The 12190-nt window shown below is 43.1% G+C and overlaps 1 protein-coding gene across 1 annotated transcript; it reads right to left on the reverse strand.

The window, feature by feature from the left end:
• Window positions 1-8093: 8093 nt before the first annotated feature.
• On the reverse strand, window positions 8094-8975 carry LOC138882941 (uncharacterized). The gene has a single exon (XM_070163587.1). It carries the CDS (start codon window positions 8973-8975, stop codon window positions 8094-8096), a length of 882 nt encoding a protein of 293 aa, XP_070019688.1.
• Window positions 8976-12190: the final 3215 nt, after the last annotated feature.

The following is a 12190-nucleotide window of genomic DNA, read 5'->3' on the forward strand; positions in this document are numbered from 1 at the left end:
GAGGTGGTTGTTTGGGTGAGGGAGGAGACGGGGTGGTTGATGGTGGTCGTGAGGGTGTCGACTGGTTTTTGTTTGGAGGGGTCGTGGGGCAGCAGGTTGACGGGGGTTTAGCTGGGTATTTGCTTCTTCTTCTTCTTGAAGAAGAAGCATGAACAGTAGTATATCTCAAAATTTCCAAAAGTCTCCAAGTCTGTCCGTTCCCCTTTGCCTTTTTGTCCGTGTTTTGTAACACAATGCCCATGAAAATGAGCCCCACGCGTGGTGGGGTTCGAGGCATATGTCCCCCACGCGTGGTGGGGTTCCCCATGTGTCCTGGACACGGTTTATTATGGGCTAGGTCCGAAAATTAGGCCTAAAACCGGGTAGTTTAAACCCGAATATTATTCTTTTGCCCGGACCCGAGAAATAGGAACACGTTGCTTAACTAGTCCTATGTAAGCAAAATAACTACCAAAAATAAGACTAGTATTTAAACAAAACTATATCTTTTTAAATATTTTTTCAAGATTTAAAATAGCTACAAAATATTAATGAAACTATTTTTTTGTAATTTTCGTTTTAAATATTAAGATAAAATATGAGGTAATATTTTTGTATTTTTCAAAGTTAAAATGACTATAAAACCTTAATAGAACTATATTTTATTTTTTGTAATTTTCGAAATTGTATAAAGTACAAAAATAAAGTGCAATTTTGGTATTTTTCAAGTTTATGAGAAATACATAAACTAAAATTTATATATGTATTTTTTTGAAATTTTCTTTTTGCAACGAAATAAAGTAAAATAGTTAAAATAGCTATACTAGACCCAATTTCACATATTCACGCTAAAAATGTGAAAATTCTCGGGGAAGGTCAAAAATCACGTGCTTACAGCAGGCATCGGGATGACGCCTAGGTATCGACTTCGGCTATTGTGGCAAGTCCCCATATCGAGGTTGAAGGTGATGATGATGATGATGAAGGCCCTTTGGTACAAAGGGCGAGACGAGGCGCAGATGCTCCGCAAGTTGCTGGGCGAAAAGTCGCCGAATTGGCGGTGGTCGATATGGACCAAACTCGTGCTGAAGAGGCCCTCGAGGAGGGTGCGGGCATAGTCCTCGAGTTTCAAGTCGGACATGGTACAGTCCGTGTCGATGAACTCGTGGCTGGTGATTCCGGAGAGCCTAAACCCGAAGTTTTTTGGGGGCAAGATGAGACCTTTAGAGAAATTAATGCTCTGGGTAGCCTTAATTGGGCCCTTCGTACTCACCGGGGGAAATCAGGGATGCACAGGACCCGGCTACCGCAGATGTGGGGGCCTCTCGTGGAGGGGAAGATGTGCTCGGAGACCTCTTCGCCGGAGTTGATGAGAACATTGATCTTGATGCTCTCGTTTCTCTCGATGAGGCAGAGAGGCTTCAACAGTAGGTGATAATTGTGACATATCATTTTCTTTAAATCTTTGTTCTTGACTTTCTAACTTTTCTATGTTATTGTAAGCTAAGAAAATGTACGATCATGCCTACTCTAGGCTTCAAGATGAGCTTTCATGCTGCGGGAAGGAGCTCAAGAAGCTCACCTTGGTGTTGAAGGAGTCAGAGGCCTCATCTGCTCTAAAGGGGGAGGAGTTGAGCGGGCTTCGGGCGAGTTTGGAGGGAGTGCATCGTGAAAGGGATGGCCTTGCTGAGTAGGTAACATGGCATCAATGAACTCACCCTTTTATTCTTAATATTCGATGCTCACCAACTTGTTTTGCCTTTGCAGATTAGGCAAAAGGATGCCCTGGTGAGGAAACTTCAGGAAGAGGTTGCAGCCAAGAATGTAGAGATCCTCGAGCTGAGTGGGCAAAATGAGGTTGTGACCTCGGAGAGAGAACTTTTGCGATCTGAGTTGGCATCGATCCAGGGTCTTCTTCGGAGTGCTCAAAAGGAGGCTGTTGTACTATCTGTGGCCAAGTCTGAGGCCGAAGAAAATGCGTCTTCATACATGAAAGATGTCGCTACTACGAATGAACAAGCCTGAGAGATATCAGAGAAGGCCGAGCAGAAGCTGACTCGGGCCATCGCTTATGCTCGTTCAAAGGCAAGAAGGGAGGCTCTCGAGGAAGCAAGCGCCAAAGGCGCTGATCTCTCAGGTGAGATTGAGGAAGCCCGAGTCTTGGATAAAGAATCGGCATTTTCGGCCACTTCAGACGAGGGTTCAGGAGATGACCCAGAGAGTAGTGGTGGTGAAGAATAGACCCACATTGTCTTCCTTTCTTTTTTGTGTATGAATTTCTTGCGGGGAAAGGTTTTGTAAAGACACCCCCTTGTATATTTTTGGTAATTTAAGAAGATTTTTCTGCTTCAAATCTTTGAATTTCATATTTCGGTGTTTACGCGGAGTTAGCCTTTGGACTTTTATGTTGGATCTTCGGAACCCATACTTCGAGTAATCGGGACCCTCGAGATCGGGCACCATCTCGAGATTAGGTCAATAATTTTTTAGAACTGATGCTTGTAATAGCAGGAGTACTCGGGGTCTCAATGGCTCCCGAGTTCTATATGACAGTGTCATTTATGTGACATGGTTACGAAGTGACCGGGGTGGCCCCACCGGTACACTTCCCCAAAAATGGTACTGACATGGTCAGAATTTATTGGCCTTCAGGATAGGCGAACAGCCGTTGCCTCCTTTATATATGCATTTGCTTGTTTCTTATGTGGGGACTCCACTACTTTGAATAATTATCCCTTTCATAGAGCTCCTATTCTTTTTGCCAGTTCTCTTACCATTTCAACTCAAAGTCTTCGTCCAAGTCTTCATCTTCCTTTTCTCATTCTACCATAGCCATGGCTGCTACGTCCAAATTCATTCACCAAGGAGAGGAGAGCTCTGCCTGTACTTTGCACTCGGTTGGTGGTACACCGCTGATGTCTGGTGAGCTAACTTCGAGGTGCTTTGTCTCGAGGAAGGACGTTACATTATAGAGACCTCCCAATGTTCATGGCCATTGGGAGCATGCATCGAGGTTTATCTCCTCAATAGGGGAAGAACACCTTAAGGCGGTTAGAAAAGACTACGGATGGGGAGAAAAGGTGGTACTGCAGGTACCTTCCTTGGAAGAAAGCATCATGGCTCATGTCGAGGGGTTTTTGAACGTATATACGTACCCTTTTACACTGGTCCTCCTCGATACCGTTGTGATCGAATTTTGTAGAAGATATCAGGTTACCCTAGCATAGGTTCACTCGTAGTTTTGGAGGATAGTGTTGATGATAAGGTACTTTGTAGATAAAGTCAGGCTCGAGTTCACCCTCAGCCATCTTATTAGATTGTACCGGCCTTTGCATTACCGAGGCCTAATTACTTTGCAAAGTCGATCCACCTGGCCCTATATTTCCAGCAATGAAGAATACGGGGACCGAGGGTAGATGAGTCGATTCGTCCGAGTGCGGACCGTCGATATTATCCCTGTAGAGTTCTTCCTATTTCCTGAGAAATGGAATTTCACACGTAAGTGGTACACTTGTATTCTTATTACTTTTGTCCATAGTGGAGGTGGATTCTGTAAAGACGTTTTCTTAATTTTTGCAGCAATTCCGTGGATGCCATACGAGGTTCCCAACCTGGTGGATTGGTCTTGGAAATTGGCAGCTTTCTTGACTTATGATGAGCTAAGTGGTGAGATCTATCCAAGGGTAGATGGGAGGAAAAACACCATGGTACGTGTTGTGGCTCGTTTTCTTTGAAAGGAACTTTCTTTTATGTGTACTAACTCCGTCGCCGCAGGCATTGGAGAATTTTCTGAGATAAGACCGTGCTCCCTCGGGGAGAAGGAAGGGTCGTCAGCTTTGGGGTCGAGGATTGATAACAAACGGAAAGAGTCCTTGAAGGATGAGGGTGCTCATAGCGAGGCAAGCCCTGCTCGGAGGCTCAAAGAAGATGTATCAGCTGATCCTATGGTATCTGAGGCTTCTAGCCTCGAAAAAATGGTTCCTCTCTTGTCGTCGTCTTCTTTTCCCGTTGAAGGTACTTCGAGGGATGTTCGAGACTAGGGGCCACCTAAATCAAGTAGGGTCTTGAGCCACCATATCCCCACCAAGATTGGTTTAACTAGGGTCAGTGAGACCAGGCCATCAGATGCGCGCTTAACCTTTGAGGAGGCTCAGCGGCTTTGTTCTGTGGTGATCTTTGGTTGACTTTGTTGGTCTTTTGATTTCACATTTTCATTTTCTTATTGAGTTTCTTTTTCATAGGCCTTTGAAAAGCTCAAGTCCGAGCTGCTCCGCTGTGAAGCCAGGTTGAGGAAATCCTTGGATGGGGAGAAATCCCTCAGGCTTCTTTGTGATAAAAGGGGAAAAGAATTGAGTCATCTTCGGTACGAGGCGAATCGAAGCCTGAACTACGAAAGCCATCTTGAGAAACAAGTAACCTTTGCTCCGAGGGAATGCATGCTTCCTCTTCTATCCTCAGAGACTAATATTTTGATACTTCAGTGGCAGAGTAAGACAGAGGTCTGGAACGCCTTTGGGGAGAGGTTGGCCAGGACAAGCATGAGTGTAACGAGCTAAAGGCTCAGATAGATACCCATATTGCGGCCAAGAAGAATGCTTTGGCCAAAGTTTCTTCCCTCGAGGTACAACTCCAGAATAACCATGAAAATAGCTTGGTTCAGACGAGCAGGATTGCAAGGCTCAAGTCCAACCTTTTTGAGATGAAGGCCGACACCGTGGATGCCCGAGCTGAAGCTGAAGAGATTCGGGCTAAGGCCGACAAGAAAGTGGTCGTCTATTTAAAATACGCTGCTGATGTTTGAGCTAAGTTGAGAGGGGCTTCCGATCGGGAGATCAGAAGCAATGAGTATGCCCGGTGCAAATCTCGGAGGGAAACCCTCGAGAAAATCCATGCTAGGGGCTTCGAGCTCTCCAAAGAGATTGAGCAGGACAAGATGGATGAATACGACGCCAAGTTCCTTGTGTCTGATGCCGAAGATAATGAGGGGGAGGCCGATGGAGCCGCAGTCCCTGAGGGGAGAGTAGACTAGGCTTTTTCTTTTTGATTCTTCGTACAGTGTTCTTAGAGAACTTTGTAAATGTAGCCTTGCATTGTTTCATATATGCGTATACAAAGAAACCTTTCGGTTTTCTCCTTCCATGAATTTCTATCTGCTTGAGTATGTATTTCTTCATTTAGAACTTATACGTTCGTCGATGATTGGCCAGGTGAACTGGACTTCGAGGTAAAATCCTTAGGTTTGCAAATCAGCCCTGAGCTCGTTGGGCTGGCTCGTAGGCTCTTACGCATTTGCCCTTAGGCATTTTTAGTTAACTGTTTCGGGCTAAGTCTTCGAGTCGGATTTCGACTCAAGCTCATTGGCCCTTAGGTTTTTAAGCTGGCTTTTAGGCTCTTATACGTTGGGTCGGTACAACCTCAAAATATAGGCTGGTGGCTGGGCTCTTACACGTCGAATCGGTACGACCTTTTAATATAGGCTGGCGATAGTGGCTCTTACGCATTAGGTCGGTACGACTTTTTAATATAGGCTAGCGACAGTGGCTCTTACGCATTGGGTCGGTACGACCTCTAATGTGGGCTTTATTTTCCCTCGTTAAAGACTTTTTGAAGTTTTTGTGTTCGCCCGAATCTTTGAAGGCTCGATGAGAGCCTCGATTGTGAGCCGCTATGTAGCGATAAATGAGGACCTCGGGAGGTTTTGCTCGATGGCTGAATTGTTTCGAAGCCTATTATTTGGAGCTGATATGATCGAAGCTCTTTTGCTTATGCCGAGGGTAGCTTGATTAAACGGTTCTTTTCAAAGTTTTTTTGAAGTAATTGAAGGCCTGTCATTTTATAGCGACAGTCAGGCGTCCTCGAGTCGCGTGAGTTTGGTCGGAGCCTTGTGACCGTAGTCATTGAGTTTGGCCGGAGCCTTTCAGTCCCCGAGTGAAGTAGTTTCGGTATTTACATCGAGGGTATGCCTTTTTAAGGGTCTTACAAGTTTGAATGTATAGCCTTAACTTTAAGATCGGGATTTATGTCTTTTGTAAGGTCTTATAAATTTTAACATGCCTTACTTGAGGTATTACAGATTTGGCCACTTGGTACAAGTGTAACTCGCGCCTTGCTTGAGGTCTTATAGATTTGGTATTGCCTTATGAAGGTTTTATGAGCTCGAGGTTGCCCGCATAGGGTCTTATGGCCTCGGGTTTTCGACAAAAAGATGGGGTGACAGTCGACGACAGTCCCCGAGACATCGAAAGTTTCTTGGCTCTGGAGCCGCTCTTTGTAAACTTGGTGTTGCCTCATTGAAGGCTTACGAGTTCGAAGTTTTCGGCTCAGAGTTCATGTGGCTTCGAGTTTTTTGATGTCAGTCCCCGAGTGTTCGGGAGATTTTTTGGCTCTGGAGCCATTTCTTGTAAAAGTAGCATACTTCTTTGAAGTGCGAAGCGTTTTTGGTGGTAAAAGATATCTTTTGATTACTTGGCACAAGTATACATGTTTTCGCCATCAAGGGCTCAATTATTCTATGCCAATACGGTTCATTCGACCGTTTGGACCGATACACCATTTTCCTATCGAGACCTTTTTTTGGCTCATCTTGACTTCTTCGAGAAGGTGATCTTCCAGAGGGTGCCCCCCAGTGTTCGAGGTTGATTGAAGAGTAGCATTGAATACTTGTTAAGTTCTCCTTAGGTAACATATAGGTGTTGCCTCGTTAAAAACCTTGAGGGTAAAACCCTTCTTAGGATAAAACCCGATCGAAGGAAAAGAGTGCAACGTATGCTTTGAAACCTAAGGTCTTCGAGTTGGACAGCGCTTTTACAGTTCTGATCGGGCGCCTACAAAAGGTTAGTGTAAGATGTAAATAAAAAGTGAGATGGTTATACCTTAGTGGTGATGGCGCTTTGAGCCTTGATATGCTTCAAACGTTTGCTTCGAGAACGCGACACGATCCTTTACTTGTTTTATTTGGGTGTAGCCGAGAATGTGTCTTGTGATTGCTACTTCACTGTTTGCTTATCCTTTGTCTCCTTCGATGTTGAATGCGTTGATGTCGGTGCCACGTCGTGCATCGCGAACATCTCTCTCGCCGCATGTTGTTCCCCATACACGGTTTTTATTCCGTCCTTCATCGTAAACTTCATCATTTGATGAAGGGTTGATGGTACTGCTCTCATGCAGTGTATCCATGGCCTTCCGAGCAAGGCATTGTACCTCATGTCTCCTTCGATAACATGGACTTTGACATTTTGGGTCGTGCCGGACACGTTGACCGGGAGGGTGATTTCCCCTTTCGTTGTTTTGCTCATCATGTTGAATCCATTAAGGACTCAAGAGGCGGGCACGATATGGTCCAGCAGTCCGAGCTGCTCCACCACCCTTGACCTGATAATGCTGGCCGAGCTACCTGGATCCACAAGCACACGCTTAATTTGAAATGTATTCACAAGAAAAGAAATTACCAAGGCATCGTTATGAGGTTGAGACAGAGCCTCGATGTCCTCATCGCTAAATGTGAGAGCATCTTCGGGTATGTAACCCCGAGTTCGTTTCTCCCTGGTGATAGATATTTTTGTTCTTTTGACAATGGGTTCCTGCGGGATGTTGATTCCTCCAACGATCATGTGGATGACATGTTGCGGCTCATCTGTTTTATTTTTCCTGTTCACCTTTCTTTCCCGGAACTAATTTTTGGCTCGATCTCTAAGGAACTCTCGGAGGTGCCCTATGTTGAGTAGCCGGGCTACTTCTTCTCGGAGCTGTCTGCAATCTTCGGTCCTATGACCGTGTGTGCCGTGGAATTCGCACACTAAGTTGGGGTTCCTCTTCGACGGATCAGATAGTACAGGTCTTTGCCACCTGGTATCTCTAATTTTATTGATGGCGAATACGATATCTGAAACGTCAACGTTGAAGTTGTATTCCGACAAGTGGGATGCCTGCGTCGGCCTTGTGTGTCTATCAAATCCGGCTATACTTACGTGTCCCCGAGGATTCTGACCTCGATCTACCCTTCGATTATTTCGGGGTATGTTATGTCGTGGGGCATTTCTTTGATCTTCAGTGTATGGTTGGTACCTTTCCTTGTTTGGCTTTGGCTCCTTTGCCAGGAGTCTGCTTGGATACACCTAGCCCAAGGGGGCTCCCAGTTGATCGTCCTCGACCCTAATCTTCAACTGATATCGGTTGTGGACATCCGACCTAGTCACAGCGAGATATTCAACCAAATTCTGCTTCAGCTGCTTCAAAGTCGCTGAGCTTCGTTCATTCAAACATTGGGTAAAGGCCTGCACTACCCAGTCATCGGAGACTGGTGGTAATTCCATTAGCTCTATTTGAAAGCAAGATACGAACTCCCGCAGCATCTCATTTTCTCTTTGTTTGATTTTGAAGACGTCAGATTTCCTTGTAGACACCTTGATGGCACTGATATGTGCCTTTATGAAAGAATCTTCCAGCATGGCAAATGAGTCTATTGAATTCAGAGCTAGGTTGTGGTACCACATCATGACCCCTTTCGAAAGTGTTTCTTCGAACTTTTTTAGCAGGACGGATTCGATCCCGTCATCCCTCAGGTTGTTGTCCTTCACCGCATAAGTGTAAGCAGTGACGTGCTCGTTGGGGTTCGAGGTTCTGTTATACTTTGAGAGATCAGGCATTCTGAATTTCTTTGGGATGTTCTTCGGAGCAGCATTTGACGGGAATGGCTTTTGTACGAATTTCTTTGAATCAACCCCCTTCAGGATCGAGGTTGCGGACGGGATCTGGTCGACCCTTGAATTGTAAGTCTCCACCTTTTTGTCATTAGCTTTAATCATCTTTTCGACCGATTCAATCCTCTTTGTGAGGTCCTCAAGCATCTTCATAATAGCGGGGTCGGATGCTGACATGTTGTTACTCGATCTTTCTGGTACCTGTTCGACTCGATGAGCCGTTTTTGGTGCTGCTATGCTTGGATTTTTTTGGTGTCTTTGCAGTTGAGCAATTGTCAGCTGTTGTGCCTGTAACATCTCAAAAATAACGTGAAGGCTAACCTTTCTCTCCCCTCGCGCTGGGATTTCCTGAGCTTCTTGTTGGTTTTCTTGGCGTATACTCCTATTGGTGTGGGAAATTATGTCGACGTGTTGGGCGTTGCGCGAGACCACGTCCACGGGAATTGGTTCTGGTGCATCCTTAGGGTTTCGTTATGGTACACCAATACTTGGAACAACTACACCATTCTCTCTATGATCCTCAAGACCGTTGTTTTCATGTGCGTTCACTGAGTTAGGTATTTTGACCTGAAATCAAAGATTCTTGGACAAGAAAAAGCGTGAAAGATAACTTGCGTTATGTAGCAAACCAGCAAGAAAACAACCACTATTATTTTTAGCCCCATGGTGGGCGCCAAACTGTTTATCTTGAAAATGGTAATTACAATTTGATTTGATTTCGTAGTTCTAAAAATAGGGGATTTGTTTTTATGCTAGTTGTTAGGCAATAGATGCTATGTGTGAGACTAGAAAATATGATAAGAGCTTGAAGGCAGTGTATCGAGCAAACGGAGTGGCTGGGATTCGGGGCCTCGAGCTGGCCTATATGGGGCCTCGAGGTCGATCTAAGCACTAGGCTATAACCGGCCAATGAAGGTCTAACAATACTAAGAGCTTTGATCTGAGCTCTTTATGGTCAATAATGAGTAATAAATGAAGAACAATTAATGAAACACAATAAATGTAAGCAATAAATGTAAGTAATAGAATCAAAGGAGAATGTATTTAAGTTAGAGAGCAGAGAATATTCTTGTATTGAATGTTGTGTGTTATTGTGTTAAAAAATGACAAGGGTCCACTTTATATATGAGGAAGAATCCCAACATAGTACAGTCGCATTTATTACAAGGGTTTGAGGCTGGTACAACCATTTAATGCCACGGTACGGGCTTGAACTAGTCCAATAGACTTGGTCAGCTTTAATCACGTGCCTTGGGAACTTCCCGTTTGTCCATCATAGCCATTGATTTGCACAGCCTCGAGTTCGATCATTGAGACCCTCGGGGTCGAACCCCGGGTTGAGCCTCGAGCCTTCTGGGGCGGTCTCTGCGAAGTGCTATAATGATCATAAAATCGGACTCTCTGATTTTCAACGTATACAAGCCAGTGCTTAATAAATTTTTATCCGCCCGAAAGAAAATACTCGTGTGCTAAACATGGGTGCTCTGTAAATATTAAGGACATGGTGTCTTTAATTTCAGGAATGTTGTTTAAATACTAAGGACAAAGTGTCATGTCATGTCCTTAACTTCATATGTGCAGTGTAAATGTTAAGGACATGGCGTCCTTAACTTCATGTGTGCAGTGTAAATGTTATGGACATAATGTCCTTAACTTATATTTGCACATTCTGTTGTTAAAATTTAGGGCCTCATATCCTTAACTTCATATGTGCAATGTAAATGTTAAGGACATGGTGTCCTTAACTTGATGTGTGCAGTGTAAATGTTAAGGATATAATATCCTTAACTTTATGAGTGTTGTATAAATATTAAGGACATGAAGTCCTTAACTTCATGAATGTTGTGTAAATATTAAGGATAAAGTGTCATGTCATGTCCTTAACTTCATATGTGCAGTATAAATATTAAGGACATGGAGTCCTTAACATCATGTGTTTAGTATAAATGTTAAGGATACCATGTCCTTAATATTTACACAGCACTCATGAAGAAAGGGTAAAAATATCATTTCATATTAATTTTAATAGAGTTCTGGCTATTTTTGCTCAGCATTAAAATACTGGATAAAAACTGAATACCATATTAAAAAGTGACTATCCCACGCCATTTCTACAAAATTGAAACAAACTTTAGGTTGGGCTAAAACATGAATTTTTTTTTGGGTTTGATAGGCATTTAGCGTTAATTCTCCGCATATTTTTTGAAGAAGAACTAACCTAAATAGCTATCCAATTGCTTAAACTAAAAATAGTCAGTGTATATATATATATATGTGTGTGTGTGTATATATATATATAGAACTAACCTAAATAGTTGTCCAATTGCTTAAACTAAAAATAGTCAGTGTGTGTGTCTATATATATATAACACCGCATACTTTAGACAGAGTCCTACATCAGCAAAACACAAGAGAGATGCTGAGTATATAAGTTAACAAGTCTTAGACCCTAGTGACGCGTTTTGAACTCGTGAGTGCCTAGGCCCAGAGCGGACAATATCACTAGTAAACTGGGTTGTTACATATGGTATCAGAGTCACTCTTGTATCAACCTTGTCGATGGTGGGTCAGAGTTCAACTGAGTTTAGGTAAATCCCAGTTAGGCGGGGCAAACCTCAGTGTTGAGTCTAGGCGAATCCCATACGGTGGGGCAAACCTCAGCGAGGACACTGAGGCCATAAGAGGAGGTATTTGTAACACCCCCAGACTTTAGACAGAGTCGCACATCGGCAAAACACAAGAGAGATGCTGGGTATATGAGTTAACAAGCATTAGACCCTAGTGACGCGTTTTAACCCGTGAGGGCCTAAGCCCAGAGCAAACAATATCACTAGTAGGCTGGATTGTTAATTATATATATATGCGCGCCCATCATTTCGCCGCACTATATAGTGTTTTATAGCTGACCATTATTTAGAGCAACTGTTGTTAATGAAGTTAATTTTATTATTTAATTTATTTCTCTTTTGTTCTCTAATTTTCAAAAAATTATTTCAAGTCGTAGTTAAATTCTAATATTACCTTTTTATTCATGTATCTTTATTAATTTGCGACTAACTATTTAGAGAGATACTAATTTCAAAATGTTAAATCCCCTTAATCTTTTTTATATTTTCATGGAATTTAACTTTCTTTTGCTTAGGAACATATTGAATAGTGTTTTTATTATTTATTTATGCGGCCAAGAAAAGAGACAACTTGTTTGTTTAAGTAGTCCTTTTGAGTCGCCGCAATATATAGTATTGAGAAAACTACTCTCTATAGTCCCTTAAAATTTTAATAGTCCATGTTTTGTCCTACTTACAAAAAATGGCCCTTCGGCCCAAACGTATTGCATATAGTAGCCGAAAGGAATAAGCATGACAACATAAGCGCCTGTAGCTCAGTGGTTAGAGCGCTTGTTTCCTAAGCTGAAGGTCGCAGGTTTGACCCTCACCTGGTGTGATAGAGCAACCCTTTTTTGCCTTTTTAAATGTACTTCTGGATCTTTAAGTGTTATTGTATATTTTTTG

This window comes from Nicotiana sylvestris, chromosome 12, assembly GCF_000393655.2.
Source record: "Nicotiana sylvestris chromosome 12, ASM39365v2, whole genome shotgun sequence".
Taxonomy (NCBI): domain Eukaryota; kingdom Viridiplantae; phylum Streptophyta; class Magnoliopsida; order Solanales; family Solanaceae; genus Nicotiana; species Nicotiana sylvestris.

Coding starts and splice junctions, on each gene's coding strand:
- LOC138882941 (XM_070163587.1), bottom strand. CDS start 8,975: ATGTTACAGGCACAACAGCTGACAATTGCTCAACTGCAAAGACACCAA.